The sequence below is a fragment of the Notamacropus eugenii genome, chromosome 5, assembly GCF_028372415.1.
Source record: "Notamacropus eugenii isolate mMacEug1 chromosome 5, mMacEug1.pri_v2, whole genome shotgun sequence".
Classification (NCBI taxonomy): Eukaryota; Metazoa; Chordata; class Mammalia; order Diprotodontia; family Macropodidae; genus Notamacropus; species Notamacropus eugenii.
Genome location: NC_092876.1, coordinates 380,596,374 through 380,611,609, shown reverse-complemented (window position 1 = coordinate 380,611,609; position 15,236 = coordinate 380,596,374). Strand labels below are relative to the sequence as shown.

The 15,236-nt window shown below is 37.3% G+C and overlaps 1 protein-coding gene across 4 annotated transcripts in view; it reads right to left on the bottom strand.

Annotated features, from left to right (window-relative positions):
• The window catches only part of ARHGAP6 (Rho GTPase activating protein 6), a 660,040-nt gene that overhangs the window by 62,253 nt on the left and 582,551 nt on the right, over window positions 1-15,236 (bottom strand). For all 4 annotated transcript variants that reach the window (XM_072614378.1, XM_072614379.1, XM_072614381.1 and 1 more), the window contains exon 3: window positions 5,593-5,664. In XM_072614378.1, the coding sequence (XP_072470479.1) occupies window positions 5,593-5,664 (72 nt within the window). The remainder of the gene's footprint in view (window positions 1-5,592; window positions 5,665-15,236) is intronic.

Here is a 15,236-nt window from a genome sequence, read left to right as displayed (position 1 = left end):
TTGAAAGAGATAAAAAACAGTATATAGGAAAGAGAAATCATGAGCAACTTAATAAGGTGAAACTGTTTATATTTTCATATGGGAAGATGATACATGAATTCTTAAGAGCTTTATCATAAGTAGGGTAGGTAGGAGTCTACTTAGACAAAGGGCATCAATGTGAGTCAATATGTTGGGATGATCTAAAAAGGAAAATGGAAAGCTGAGAAAGAGGGAAGTACTAGGAGAAGTGGGAAGAGAGAAGGAAGAATGGGGAAAATTATCTCACATGAAAGAGCCATGAAGAGTTTTTATAATGGACAGAGAAGTAATGTGGAGTGGGCAATACTTGAATCTCACCCTCATCTCTATTGGTTCAAAGCAGGAAGAATAGATATACACAACAGGGAAGTAGGAGGGGAAGGGGTCAAGTTTTAGCTCTTTCTGACTCTAAATTTTGCCTCTTTTGTATCCCCAGCATTTAGCACCTTGCCTGGCACATAGTAGATGCTTAATAACTGTTTATTGATTGATTGATAGCAACTCTGTCCTACCCCACTCCTAACTCTCCCCTTAGTGAAAGATGAATATTGCAGAAAATCAAAGGAAAAAGGAGACACTTACAGAAACCAGGAAACAGTGGATAAAGTCCTAGACTTGGAGTCAGGAGAAACTAGGTCCAAATCCTGCATCAGACACTTGCTAGCTGTGTGACCCTGGGCAAGTCACTTAACCTCTCAGCCTCAGTTTCCCCATTTGTAACATGAAGGTAAAAATAGCAACCCCCTTATGGGGTTATTGTGAGGACCATATGAAAAGTAATTGGTAAACCTTAAAATGTTATATAAATATTAACTATGAGGATGATGATGAAATGGTAACTAGTTTATAATTCAGTGGGCCAGTGGAAATAGTAATTTTATCCACAGGGCAGTGGAAAAATGGACCTTTTCGTTATCATTACAACCATAATGGTGAGATGACTCCCTACACTCTATATATGCTTTACCTGTTCATGTTCAGGTGGAATATAAAGGTAGAGTGAAGAGATTGTTTTTTATTTTTTTACATACGTATACATTGTCTTTTCTTTTCTCTTTATTATTCAACACTGGATAATACTTTCTTTGTGTCCAAACATTGCAGTTTTTTTCCTTTGGAGATTTCTATGTGTGTTGATTATTTCATTTTCTGTTGACACTGAATGTCAAAGAGCTATAAAATGTCAATTTGTTACTATTGCAATGTTCCATTGCTTAAGAGCTCTTATATAATCATGCCCTTAAGTTGTAAAAAGAATGATGTAACAAGATTTAAGCAGGAAGAAAACTTGCCAGAACTTAAATGATCCCCATACTAAAACAATAACAACAATAGCAACTAATTTTTATAGATTATAAGCATGAAATATATAATAGTCTTTGAGATCAGTATGAAATAATCTAATTCACATACTGTACAGTAATAAGAAACCCAATGTAGATTAGATTTCCAGTTAGAAGAGTAAGCTGGATTTTAAAGCCCTTGGGAGAATCAGCGGCAGAAACAAGATTACTTCTGGGGAAAGTCTGGAGAAAAAGCTTAAATCTTTATATGACAGGTTTTCTTTATAAATATCGACTTGGAATTGGTGCTTATAAAAATATAAACTATAATACAGGTCACATGTTTAGATGCAAAGGAAGAAAGCAATATTACTGTTGTCCCGCTGTTATAAAATGGCACTTATAATAAAACATAGAACACGATTCACTTCATCAGACCAATTAATATATGGAGCATTTATGAACCACACCCTCTCCACTGGGAGAGTAATTCCATTCCGAAAAGCTGTTCAACTTTATTTTTAGATGATCCAGTGAGAAGGGTCATTCAGAATTTCCTGTTTTTTTATTCTCTGGCTCTTAAACTGAAACGATTATCATTTTTACATGTGCAGCTGTTAGGAACCCAAATGCTAATATTCAAGTGAAAGGAAACAATATGAAACTGCTGGTTCTGTGCCAAAATAGCACGCTGTTCCTATCCCAGAATACTTAGGCAATGCCTCTCAAAGTTTCCATATAGTTGCCACAAATATAAGCTTCTGATGCAGGGAAGTGAGTACTAGATGGAAAAGCTTTAGATTTTAATATTGGTGCTATCACTCACTAATTTGGCAGTCTGGTGAAGTCTATGGACCCCTTCTCAGAATAATATTTTTAAATGCATAAAATAAAATACATAAGGAAAACAATTATGTTAAAATTTATCCATCCATCTATCCATCCATCCATCCATCCATCCATCCATCCATCCGTCCATCTGTCCCTCTGTCTATCTATCTATCTATTTTAATGGACTACTCAATAATAAGAATCCTGCTTTAGGCAAATCACTTTAACATATCTGAGCCTCAGTTTCCCAATCTGTAGAATAGGAGTAATAATAACAGTTGCAAAACTTGATCTCACAGGCATTTTGGAAGGGAAGCACTTGACAAACTGTAAGGTGCTATGCAAATGCAAATTGCTTTTATGCTTGGGATTGCTTCTTTCCCCCCTAACACTCCCCCACCCCCACCCTTGCAATAGACCCATTACATTCATCATCTTTTGATGGTGAAATGGCTCACCATCTCTTACTGGTAACATGTATTTACCCTCAATACTGAATGCTATTTTAAATAAAAGCAGCAAATAAAAATTTTAAAAAATTTAAATAATTGAATGCTATCTTAAAGTTTGTCTTTTTTGCAAAGCTAAATTCATAGCTCATTGGAGGAAGAATAAGGTCCTTGAGAAATTATGAGGTTAAGTACATTAAAGTTATAAAAATTCTATTTGGCCTTGGGAATTTGCAGTGGTCCCACTCTATTTATGAGATAACTAGTTAACATTCCTATGATTCCTACCAATAAGTCTCTCATGTTTCTTCCTTGAAAATGAGGATGCACGTGCACATACACACACACACACACACACACACAGAGGCATGCATGTGTGCACCTCATAGCTAAGATCAAAGTATAAACTTTTCTTCTAAAACAATGTTCAGTCTGATGACGTGAACCTCTACATGTTCTTTATGAACTACTGGAATTTAAATTATGAACACTTTATTCCTCATATTAGTTTATATTCTGCACTAAAATCAGCCTTAAAGCCAGTAATATTAAAAATTGGGGTCTACTGGAAGCAGTTCTTCCTGTTCTTGCTCCTCATATATATGTTGAAATCCTATTCATTACAATGATACTTGTATTATATATTTGGCAGGGTGGTATGTTGAGAGGCAATGAGTTTATAGCAGAAAGTGTGCTATACCTTCAGTACAAAGACCTGGGTTTGAATAACACTTCTGACATTGTGAGACCTTAGGTAAGTCATTTAAACTCTCTGAAATTCACCTATAATACAGTGCCCAACTCCCAGTGTTATTCAAATGATTTCATGAGATAGTGCATGTGTGTGTGTATATATATAGCATGTATAAATATTAACATGTAATATATATATATGCACACATACATACACATACATATTTAGAAAGGCCTGAATCTTTTTGGATTCTTACTTTATAGAGATACCATTTTCCCTCCCTTATCAAGCTCACATTTCTATAATAATAACAATGGCACATAATTATTTAATTCTTTAAGATTTACAATTTATTTTAAATCTCATTTGGTTATTACAATAGCCTTGTGAGTTAGGTGCCATTATTATCCTCATTACAAATGAGGAAACTGAGACCCAGAGATGTGATGCGATTTGCCCAGTCACATAGCTCACAACTGTCTGAAGGAGTATTCAAACACAATAGGTCATCTGGACTCTAAACTCAGCTCTTTTTCTATAGTCTTTAAAGTTCATAAAATACTTTTCTGACAACAACTCTATCATCTAGGAAGCCCAAGTGTTATTCTCATTTTGCAGATGAGGATACTGAGGCTTAGAAGGGCAAGGTGACTTGTCTCAGTTACTTACACAGTGAGTTGCATATATATATGTATATATGTGAGTATATACACATATATGTTACATGTACGTTGTCCCATTATTTTCAGTTGTGTCTGACTCTTCGTGAGCACATTTGGATGTTTTCTTGGCAAAGATACTGGAATGGTTTGCTGTTCCTTCTACAACTGGAACACTATACTCCCTGAAGAATGAAAATTTTGTACAGAATTATAACTGAGATGGTTTAAGTTGATTGCAAGTTATTGCCAGTGTTGACTTATCCTCAAGGAATAGACAAAAAATAGAATTCAACAAATATTTTTTGTCAGAAAAAGAAGTTACACGGGTCATATAAAGGAAATGGCACAATGCTATAAATGGATAAAGAGCTGTACTAATATCTCCAGAATGTTAAAAGACCAAAGAGAAGGCTGTCATCACATTGGAGAGATCTTCTCTGGAGAATTTCTGGGAGGGGATGATCAAGAATTATATAAAATTATATAAAATGTGGAGGTGTGTCTGGTTTATGTTATATGCCATTGAAAGGAGTTAGCTCCTTTGAAGTCTATAGGGTCAATGATAAACTATTGTCGCAGTTATGGATTGGTTAAACTATTCTGTAAAAGAATTTGGAGCTAAGGTAGAAAAGGCACCTCTCTGTTCCTACACTTCACTGTTGTTTAGTCATTCAGTGACATATGACTCTTTGTGACCCCATGGATCACACGTCAGGCCCTCCTGGCCTGATGTCTTTCTTTTCTTGGCCTCATTAAAGGGGCATCCCCTGGCTACTTCTTAAACAGCCCTGTTCAATGAATGGGCGTTGCCTTACCCTAAGTGAGTACCTGCAAAGGCCTTGGCCTAAAGGGCCCAAGATCTCCCAGTGAATCCTGGGCCATCTCCAGTCATCCTGATGAATATCTGGTCACTGGATTCAGATGGCTCTGGAGGAGAAGTGAGGCTGATGACCTGCACAGCCCTCCCTCACTCAAAACAAAGTTAAGTGCAAGTCATGTCATCATCTCTCTGATGGCTTGGTCTTCTTCGGCAACGAAGGACAAACACATTTTACAGATGAGGAAAAAGAGGCAAACGGTTAAGTGACTTGCCCAAAGTCACATATCTAGTAAGCTTCTGAAGCTACTTTTAAACTTAGGAAGATGAATCTTCTTGATTCCAAGCCCAGCACTCTATCCACTGTGTCACTTAGCTGTATGCACACACATACACACACACACACACACACATGCACAAGAGTGCACACAAATATATATATGCATACACATATATGATACATATATACACATATGTATGCATGTGTATTCAGTCATCTTGGAAATGGTGGGGAAAGGAAGAAAATTTGAAATAAAAATCTTATGGAACTGAATGTTGAAAGCTAAAAATAAATTAATTAATTTTAAAAAATAAAAAGCTTTTTCAAATCTTAAAGTGTTTTATATATATGCACACACATATGTAAGCTGTTATTAACCCAATTAACCCCTAGTAGTTAGCCCAAATATCAACCAATAAAGACTGAGTGTAGAATTTCATTTTAATTTAATGTATCAGAGCCATGTGCAGAATTAATAAAGTGCAGAAATTCCACCAAATCCAATGCTAATGCTCAGTGAAAGAGTCTTATACTTTAGTTCATTGAATACTTTACCTCGGTCTTTGTTTTTCTCCTTTCCTAGTGAATCCAGTTTCTTTCTCAAAGATTTCTTTCTTTTCTGTCCATCTGTAAATATTTTAAAAGTGATAGATTTTAGAATAGGATCAAATATTTACCTTTACAAGTTACAAACAATTTTTTTTGCAAAAATCGTGAATCCACTGTATTAAAAATCTTATTCTATTAATTCACCTGCTTGGTCAAAATATAAATATTAATTCCCCAGATACCAAATGACTTCAAAAAGAATATATGCAAACAAGTTAGACTGGGTGACCTTGCCTCTTAATTTTCTTGCATTCATGGAAAATATTTCCCTTTACAACTAATTAATTTTTCAATAAATTAAATTTTTTTCAGTTATGTAAAAGAATGCTCCAAATCAGTAAGAATAAGAGAGATTCAAATGAAAATAACCCTCAAGTTTTACATCATACCAACAAATTAGGAAAAATGACAATAGAAAGGAATAGTTAGTATAAAAGGACTTAAAGAAAAATGGGCACACAAGTACATTGTTGGTGGAACTGTGAATTGGTTTAATAATTCTGAAAAGTAATTTGAAGTTATGAAAAAAATTATTAAAATACTCATTATCTGACTCAGATATCCCACTGCTAGACATATAGATCAATGAGATCATTGCCAAAAATAAAGGCCATACAGATATCTAAAATATTTATAGAAGACCTTCTGTAGTAACAATGAATTATCTATTCATTGAGTTGGGGGAATGGTTAAACAAATTTGGCCTCCTAGCCTAGGTGTCCCCCAAGGTTCTATCTTTGTTTCTACTTTCTTCTCTAATTGTTATATATGAAGAAAATGCAATACTACTGTGTGATATACGATCAACACAGAAATATGGGGAGTCATGAACTGATAAAAAGTAAAGTAAGTTGAAAGAGAAAAACTATACTTAATGACTACAAGACAAATGAACACAGCAACAACAAAAAAAAAAACTGAATGTGGCAAAATTATATTGTCCAGTCTTGTAGATAGAAAGGAGATACAAGAAGGCACACCCTTATTCTAATTTGCAGAACTGCTGGACTATGAGTAAGGAACCTTGCATATAATATCAGACATTTTTGGTTTGTTGTTTACTTTCACTATTTTTCCCTTTACTTTTTATTCCTCATTACAAGGAATGGTTTTCAGGGAGGAAGGGAGAGAGGGATAGGAAATATACTGGAAAATCTAGGTGATACAACAACAAACTATATCAATAAAATTGCTTTTTAAAATCATTCCGAGATATATGTTTTAAAATATGATTTTCCATTGTTTTTAATAAAAATACCTGATTATATTGGTCTAAAAGGGAACCCAAAACTCCCAGAAATAAAGGCAATTGATCTGATATCTAATTAAGTTCTGAATGAATCAGACTGATTGCTAGATAGATTTAAAACTCATACTAACCAATCAAGTGACTTGGTCCTCACAATTAGGAACAATGCTACTCTTTTCATATTTGCTATTCTACTTTGCCTATTTCCATATCAGTCTAACTTATGGTGTGCATGTGTTCATCCTTTGTTGCCAAAGAAGACCATGCATAAGAGAAATCGTGACATGACTTGCACTTGACTTTGTTTTGAGTGAGGGAGGGCTGTGCAGGTCACCAGCCTCACTTCTCCTCCAGAGCCATCTGAATCCAGTGACCTGATATTCATCAGGACGACTGGAGATGACCCAGGATGAGGCAATCGGGGTTAAGTGACTTGCCCAAGGTCACACAACTAGTGAACGTCAAGTTTCTAAGGTGAGATTTGAGCTCAGGTTTGACTCCTGCACTGGTGCTCTATCCACTGCAGCACCTAGCTGCCCAATCTAATTTAAATTATAAACTCTATGGCAAAATGAAATATGCCCCCACCTTTTTAAAACAAACTTCCATACTCAAGTTCTGATTGCAGACACTTATTAGATACTCATTTTTAGTCATGTCTCACTCTTCATGATCTCCTTTGGGGTTTTCCTGGCAAAGATGCTGGAGTGGTTTGCCATTTCCTTCTCCAGCTCATTTTACAGATGAGAAAACTGAGGCAAGCAGGGGTAAGGGACTTGCTCAGGGTCACCCAACTAATAAGTGTCTGAGGCCAAATTTGGACTCAGGAAGATGAGTCTTCCTGACTCCAGGCCCAGCACTCCATCTATTGTACCACCTAGCTGACATAATAAGGATCTTTACAAGTCACATATTTACTTAGAAAGCCACATATTATTGTTACCCTTGTTTTATTGTATATTTTTATTTATTTTGTTAAGTATTTCCCAATCACATTTTAATCTAGTTTGGTTGTATTCAGAAGTGTTGTAGGAAGCAATGGGTTGCACATTTGACACCTCTAATGTAGGTGATTGTTGAAGTTTCAGAAACTGAACTAGGTGATTTGTATCAGGAGGAATATAGAAACTAGTACCAGGTTGTTGTTCAGTTGTTCTGCAGTTGTGTCCAACTCTTTGTGACCCCATTTGGGGAGCGGTTTGCATTTCCTTCTCTTGCTCATCTGACAGATGAGCAAAATGAGGCAAACAGGGTTAAGTGACTTGCCCAGGATCATGCAGCTAATAAGTGTCTGAGGCCACATTTGAACTCAGGACGAGGAATCTTCTTGACGCTAGACCAAATCTCTACCCACTAAGCCACCTAATAACCAGCAGGCAAAAAAAATTTCAAAGTAGGCTAATGAAAGGATATCTCTGAGTAACAGACTGAAGAAACAGAATCAGAATGGCAATGAGAACTCAGGGTTAGAGAGGGAATCGAGGTGCCAACTGGTCAAACTGGCAAATTTGACTATCCCTTTTTAATTTCTTTTGGTATTTCATCTTTTCCTTCAGCTTCCCAAGACTGAATGTCTCCCAAGGTTCTATTTCTTTGGTTCTACTTTCTTCTCCCACTGTAATTATACTTATTTCAATGGCTTAGGTAAATAGATGGGTAGATAGACCAACAGACAGACAGACACAGACAGACAGATACAGACAGACAGACAGATAGACAGATAGATAGATAGATGATAGATAGATAGATAGATAGATAGATAGATAGATAGATAGATAGATAGATAGATAGATAGTTGATAGAGAGAGAGACAGATAGATGGATAGATAGGTAGGTTGATGGTGTAGATGGCCTTAAAAAGAATAATTATTTAGTGTTTACTGTATTAAGTGCTAGGGATATACAAATGAGAAAACAAGTTGATTCCTACTCTCAAGGAGCTTATGTTCGAAAAGGGGGAGCTGGAAACAAGGCACAGGAGGAAAGCAGAGTGCAATGATTATTAATAACCAATGATTTAGGGAGATTCAGAGTTCTCTTCCTTTTTCTAAATTCAAGGTTCAGAAGGATAGGATTGATAACAGACTGGCTTAACATTCTTCTCAATCTAGGTTTTGCTATCCCACTCAGCCTTATAAGGAATTTAATCTAAGGTGAAACTCCAGTGCATTATGTTCTGTTCAAGCTTGGATGGGTTATATAAATTCTTTGAGTAGATTGCCCAAGGCTAGGCAATTTAGAAGTAAGTCATTTTTTTTTATTAATTACATACATTACATCCCCCAGCTTCTTATTGAAATGGATTCACCTCTTATTGTAATACTCATTTTCTTTCTCACTATTTGTTAACCAATTGGAGTTCATTGACACCATCATGGACATATAAACTGTGAGCCCATCACCATGAGGGGCCTTTGGTCCAAGAGAGACATAGACAAATGACCAAAAAAAGAAAGATATCAGTCTGAGAGGGAAATAGCAAAGTTACTATTGATAGTCACTCTTAAGCTAGGAAGAGCCCTTAGGCAGATGCCAATTGGTGTCCCAGCTTCAGAGTGCAATAGGTTTAAGGTTTTGGGAGAGGACAGGACAGGACAGGACAGGGGACCAGAAAGGAAAGAGGAAAGGAAAGGAAAGGAAGGGAAGGGAAGAGAAGGAAAGGAAAGGAGTCAATAAAACCCAAGTCAACTGGGCATCTTTGGCTATCCAAATTTACCATCCTTTGGAGAGAAGGAAGGGGAAGGGGAGGCAGACAGGAGAGGAGGTGTTAAGTTACCCAGCTAGCTGGGTCCTCATTCAGCCAGCTGTGTCTCCTCATAGGATTGTGTTTGTCCATTGCCGAAGAAGACCATGCCATAACAGAAATGATGACATGACTTGCACTTGACTTTGTTTTGAGTGAGGGAGGGCTATGCAGGTCACCACCCTGACTTCTCCTCCAGAACCATCTGAATCCAGTGACCAGATATTAAAGGGACCATGCCCTGGCTACTTCTTAAACAGGCCTGTTCAGTGTATGGGTATTACCTCACCCTAAGTGAGTACCTGCAAAGGCCTTGGCCTAAAGGGCCCAAGATTTCCCAGTGCATCCTGGGCCAACTCCAGTCATTCTGATGAATATCTGGTCACTGGATTCAGATGGCTCTAGAGGAGAAGTGAGGCTGGTGACCTGCACAACCCTCCCTTACTCAAAACAAAGTCAAGTGCAAGTCATGTCATCATTTCTCTGATGGCATGGTCTTTGGCAATGAAGGATGAACACAAAAAAGACAAATGACTGTTCCTTTTATTAATCAAATGTTAGCATTATTAATTACCCAGAAATTATGTCTCTTGAACTTTTTAAACATCACAATACAAGGACTAGGCAGTAGGTATGGAGGTGGATCAGACCAGTGTAGTAGTGCAATAGACCAGAGAACAAGCTAGAAGTGGAGCATGATCAGGTTAGCCAGACCTCCTCACACTGTGGCAGCTCAAGCCAGTTGGAATCCAGCCAGTCCTTGAGTCAACCTCCACACAGAATCTTCACCAGGAGTTCAGACAGTCGATGTGGAGGAGGGGCAGACAGTAGGTAAGCATATATAAAATATATACAAACAATACAAGGTTATTTTGGGAGGGAAGGAACCAGGATCTGGTGCCATCGGTAGAGTCCTGATGTAGAAGGTGATGCTGATCCAAGTTTTAGAGAAAGCAAAAGATTCTAAGAGAAAGAGATGAGAAGGGAATGTATTCTGCATGTGGGGTACAGCTAATGCAAAGTATGAACTAAGGAGATGGAATATCATGGCTGTGCCACTTCCCTTTCTTAAACTCCTCAATGAATTCCTATTTCTTCTAGGATAAAACACTAACCCCACAGCTTCACATGGAGAGTCCTCTATAATCTGGTCCCAATTTGTACACAATGTTTGTAGATCTGACCAAGGCCTTTGATACTATTAGTCGTGAAGGCTTATGGAAAATCATGTTAAAATTTGGTTGCCTAGAGGAATTCATCAGTATTTGTCAATTTCATGATGGAATGCTTGCCAGGGTTCTGGATAGTGGACAGCGCTCTAGTGCTTTCCCAGTCAGTGAAACAGGGCTGTGCTTGCTCCCACGCTTTTTTAGTAAGTGTGTGTGTATATAAATATTTTAATTGAACTTAATTTCCACAAATTAACTACTGCATAAAGTAATTATATTGAGAATAAATTATATCATAAAAATAGTACACAAGGAGGATTAAAGCCAAGGGTACTCAGTACAGGCAAAGAGAGAAAAGCAATTTATTTTGCTTTGCCTACTGGCCTCTATGCTAGGACAGGGGGTCCTAGCTCCTGTCAGACACATACTACTTCTACGGGTGTTTCCTGATTGCCTTTTTTTTTTCTCAAAATGGGAAGTAGCTGTGTTACGACATTTGTCAATAGAATATGATGTGGGGTTAACTAAGGTCTACTGGGTCCCTCAAATATTTTTATTCATCAGATTTGCTTCTATGCTATTCATTGGCATATTTATATCCTGGCCATTTTCAACTAACATATTTAATGTGACTGAATCACCCCAAAATGATGTTACAAAGCAGCTGCAATAGAATTCCTGGGATATAATATAATGTTACCATTCATCATGTGGGGAATGTGCTTCAGGATTATGCAGCTGTCATCTTAATATGTAGGAGGTGTGCAGCAGGAATGCTGGCAACATTGGAGATCTTTTAGCTCAGGAATTAGGAAGACAAATCCAAGTTTAGAAAGAACATGGAAGAAGACATTGAAAGGAAGAAAGGCCAATTGAATAAAATATAAGGGCAAAATCCCAGTATCTGAAAAAAGCAAAATTTTCAAATACAGATGAGCAAGCTGAAATTCTAATGGAGGTTACTCTGCAGCATCTTGATCTTTGACTTTTTCTAATCCACCGAAAATTACATTTGGGGACTTAGCAGACCAATTCACATTCACTCACAAATCATCTAAGGAAGGCCTCAAAAGCAATTCTCCCATGCTGAAATGGACATTCATAAAGGTGAATTTAATATCTTTATACATACTGTTACGCATCACACAAACAGGATCATGGTATTAAGGGCTGAAAAGGACATTAGGTAGCATCACAAGCAGAGGACCTGACCCAAGTAAAACCATATCCTTCAGAGGTTCAAAGTCTCAAGGACACTGAGACAGTAGAGAGCCAGTACTTTCAGGGGTTAGGAGATTATGAGCTGAGTGTGTTACATGCAAAGGGGTCTTCTGGATTTTCCTTATCCCTTATTACCCTGGGATGATGCTACAGGGTGGTACTACCTGAACACCTGCTATTTACTGATCTAGATGAATAGACAAGATTCTTTTACCCTTCTACCTGCCACCATGATCCTTAGCCTCCCAGTACACTAGTGACAAATAATAGAATATGACACCAGTCATCTCATACCTACTCCATACTTATTCATCTCAGGACTAGAAAGGAGGTGGGAAGAATTTCAAATCAACTGGTTCTCCCTTTGAGCTAGATAGAAAACTCCTAATCTCTGCTTCCTTTATCCCTATGATTCAAAGGAGATTTCAAAGGTGAAAATGCTGTCCATTCCCCACCCCTAATCTTTCTCCATGCCCTCATTCCTTCTTCCTCATCTTTCTCCATACTCTAATTCCTCCCATTCACTTTATACTTAGCCCTTCATGACCTCCTCTGCTCTCCCATTTCATTATGCCCTTTGGGACCTCCAGTCTATTGTTAGCAAACTCCTCTGTATTGTAGATCTCTTCATCTTATACTTTTCCTATCTTTTGGCACTTAAGGAAACCCAGACACTGCATGCAATAGTAATGGTAGAGCACTGAAATGGGCAATGAAAAGCCTTAGGTTCAGATCCCGCTTAAGACGCTTACTTGCTGTATAACCCTGAGCAAATCACTTAACCTCTCAGTGCCTCATTTTCCTCAAATCCAAATTGGGAGAGCTGTACTAAGTGTCTTTAAATTTTTTCATCTATGAACCTATGATTCCCTCTTAAAGACACTGCATCACTAAATATTGCCCATTCTCTCATACCTCTTGACACAGTATTGAAAGGAAAAACTGGCATACTCATTATTTCCAAACTCTTTCTCTCTCTCTCTCCTGTCTCTCTTTTTTCCCTTCCTCATTCCCCTCCACTCTCCCTCTCCCCATATGATGTATATATGTATGTTCAATATCTATCTCCTTCTATGTTTGATTGGAGTGGTGACGACCTCCCCCTCCCCCCGCCCCAACCCACCCTTTCTTTTCTCTTTCTGATTCAGCTAAACATATTCTTCATCCTTACTGTGACCTCTAGTCTCTATATTCAACTCCAGTTCTCCCAAACCCGTGCTCTGGTGCCCTTTTTCTTCCTTCAAAATCTTAATTCTTTAGTTGACTAATTCAGTTGACCAATTCTTTCCTTTCCTCCTTAAGTCCTCACCCCTTGTTCTATCTTATTTTATCCCTTAGCAACCCCCAACCCTGGGTTACCCTGACCATCTGCTGTTATTTGCTTAGTACTGAACAATGCTGAAGAACCTTTCTATGCCAACTGGCCCACTCTTTATTTTATCTAATCTCAACTGAGACCCCATTGCTCCATGATAATATTTTTAGTCATTCCCGATTAGCTCTCTCTTGCTATCTGCACTGGCTGTTACAGATTTTCTAATCTTTCTTCAAGCATCATATGCATGCTCCTCAGCTCCCCTCAGCCGAAGATCTTCACTCCTGCTTTACTAAGATATGTATTCCATGTACCCTGAGCCCTCTTTTTCCAAAACAAACCATCTACATTGTGTTCCATTCTGCTCTCTTTAGTTTCATTTTCTAGGAGAAAATGACCCCTTTCTTCTAACATTCTGGGGTTGGGTGGCCCAAATCCTCAACACCTGACCATAAGTCTATTCCCTTTTCATGTCCTCTTGGAAATTCCCCCTCAAACATTTTCCCTTCTCTTATCTTCAATCTCTTTTTATTGATGGATTAAATCTCAAAATAACACCTAGAATTTGTGTAATGCAATAAAGTTTGCAAAACGGTTTACATATATTATCTCATTTGACCCTCAAAACAATTCTGTAGAGTAGATGCTATTACACTTATTTTACAAAAGGAGAAACTGAGTCATGGAGAGGTTATATGATTTGCTCACACAGCTAGTAAGCTAGTAAGCATCTGAGCAAGATTTGAAATTAAGTCTTTTCGATTCCCTGTCCAGCACTTGAGGTACTGTACCACCTAGAAATCTATAAAAACGTCATTCCTCAGCTCTAATAACAAAACAAATAAAAACTCTCCAAAATACTTCACTTGCACTTGTCCTGTCATTCCTGTCCCTGTTCCTGGATTATCACCCATTTACCCATTTATTATCACCCATTTATCATCCCCATGTTTGGCCAAACACCAGTTACATACTGGTGTTCCCCAAGAATGTGTCTTGGGGTTCTCCTCTCTTGCTAGTCTCACTAGCCTTCCTGTGTTTAATAATCATCTCTACATAGGTTATGTCAAATCTACATTTACAGCCCTAATCTGAGCTCCAATTCCGCATCTTTTACTATTTACTGAACATACGATCTGGATGTCAAATAGGCATCTCAAATTTAACATGTTCAAAGTGCAACTAATTATCTTCCTTCCTTAAAAGTCATTCTTCCTCCAAATTTTCCTACATCTGTCAAGAATATCACAATCCTTGTAGATCTCCAGGTTCACAACATGAGCCACAACATGGTATCTGAAAGCTGAGCAATTGTAGCCAAGGCATTTTTTTTAAAGTAAAACATCTTTTAATTCAGTCTATCTTCTCACAGCTGGTGCAAGTTAATTATAATTCAGAAGTTTCTTTAATATGTTATTCCTACTTGAATGATCCTAAAACATAAGGGCTTAAAGAAAGCAAATTAACTAGAGTTGGAGCAAATAAAAAAATGGGAATCCTAGTCATTTGACCCAGAAGCCACTGTTATTTCCATGTGACATATTAAAAGACAACGCTGAAACAAAACCACAGAATTTAAGAGCATTTTCTTTCTAAATAAGACACACATTACAAATTGTAAGAGGTATCCTGATGTCTACTAAGAAAGAGAGTAAGCTGTTCTTAGGAGCATTCATGTGTATTAAAAATAATGATAAACATTTCCAAGAAAATTTTATTTTTAAAAAGAAATCCTCTAATGAGACTTGCTTTATTTGTATAAACTCAGTCAGATGATTATTTTCTTTCTCTCATTGCAACATCATAAACAATATAAAGAAATTTAATGAAACTGGACATACTTCTATGTCACATAATGATTAATAGGATTTAGGCTTATATGTCCTTGAAACA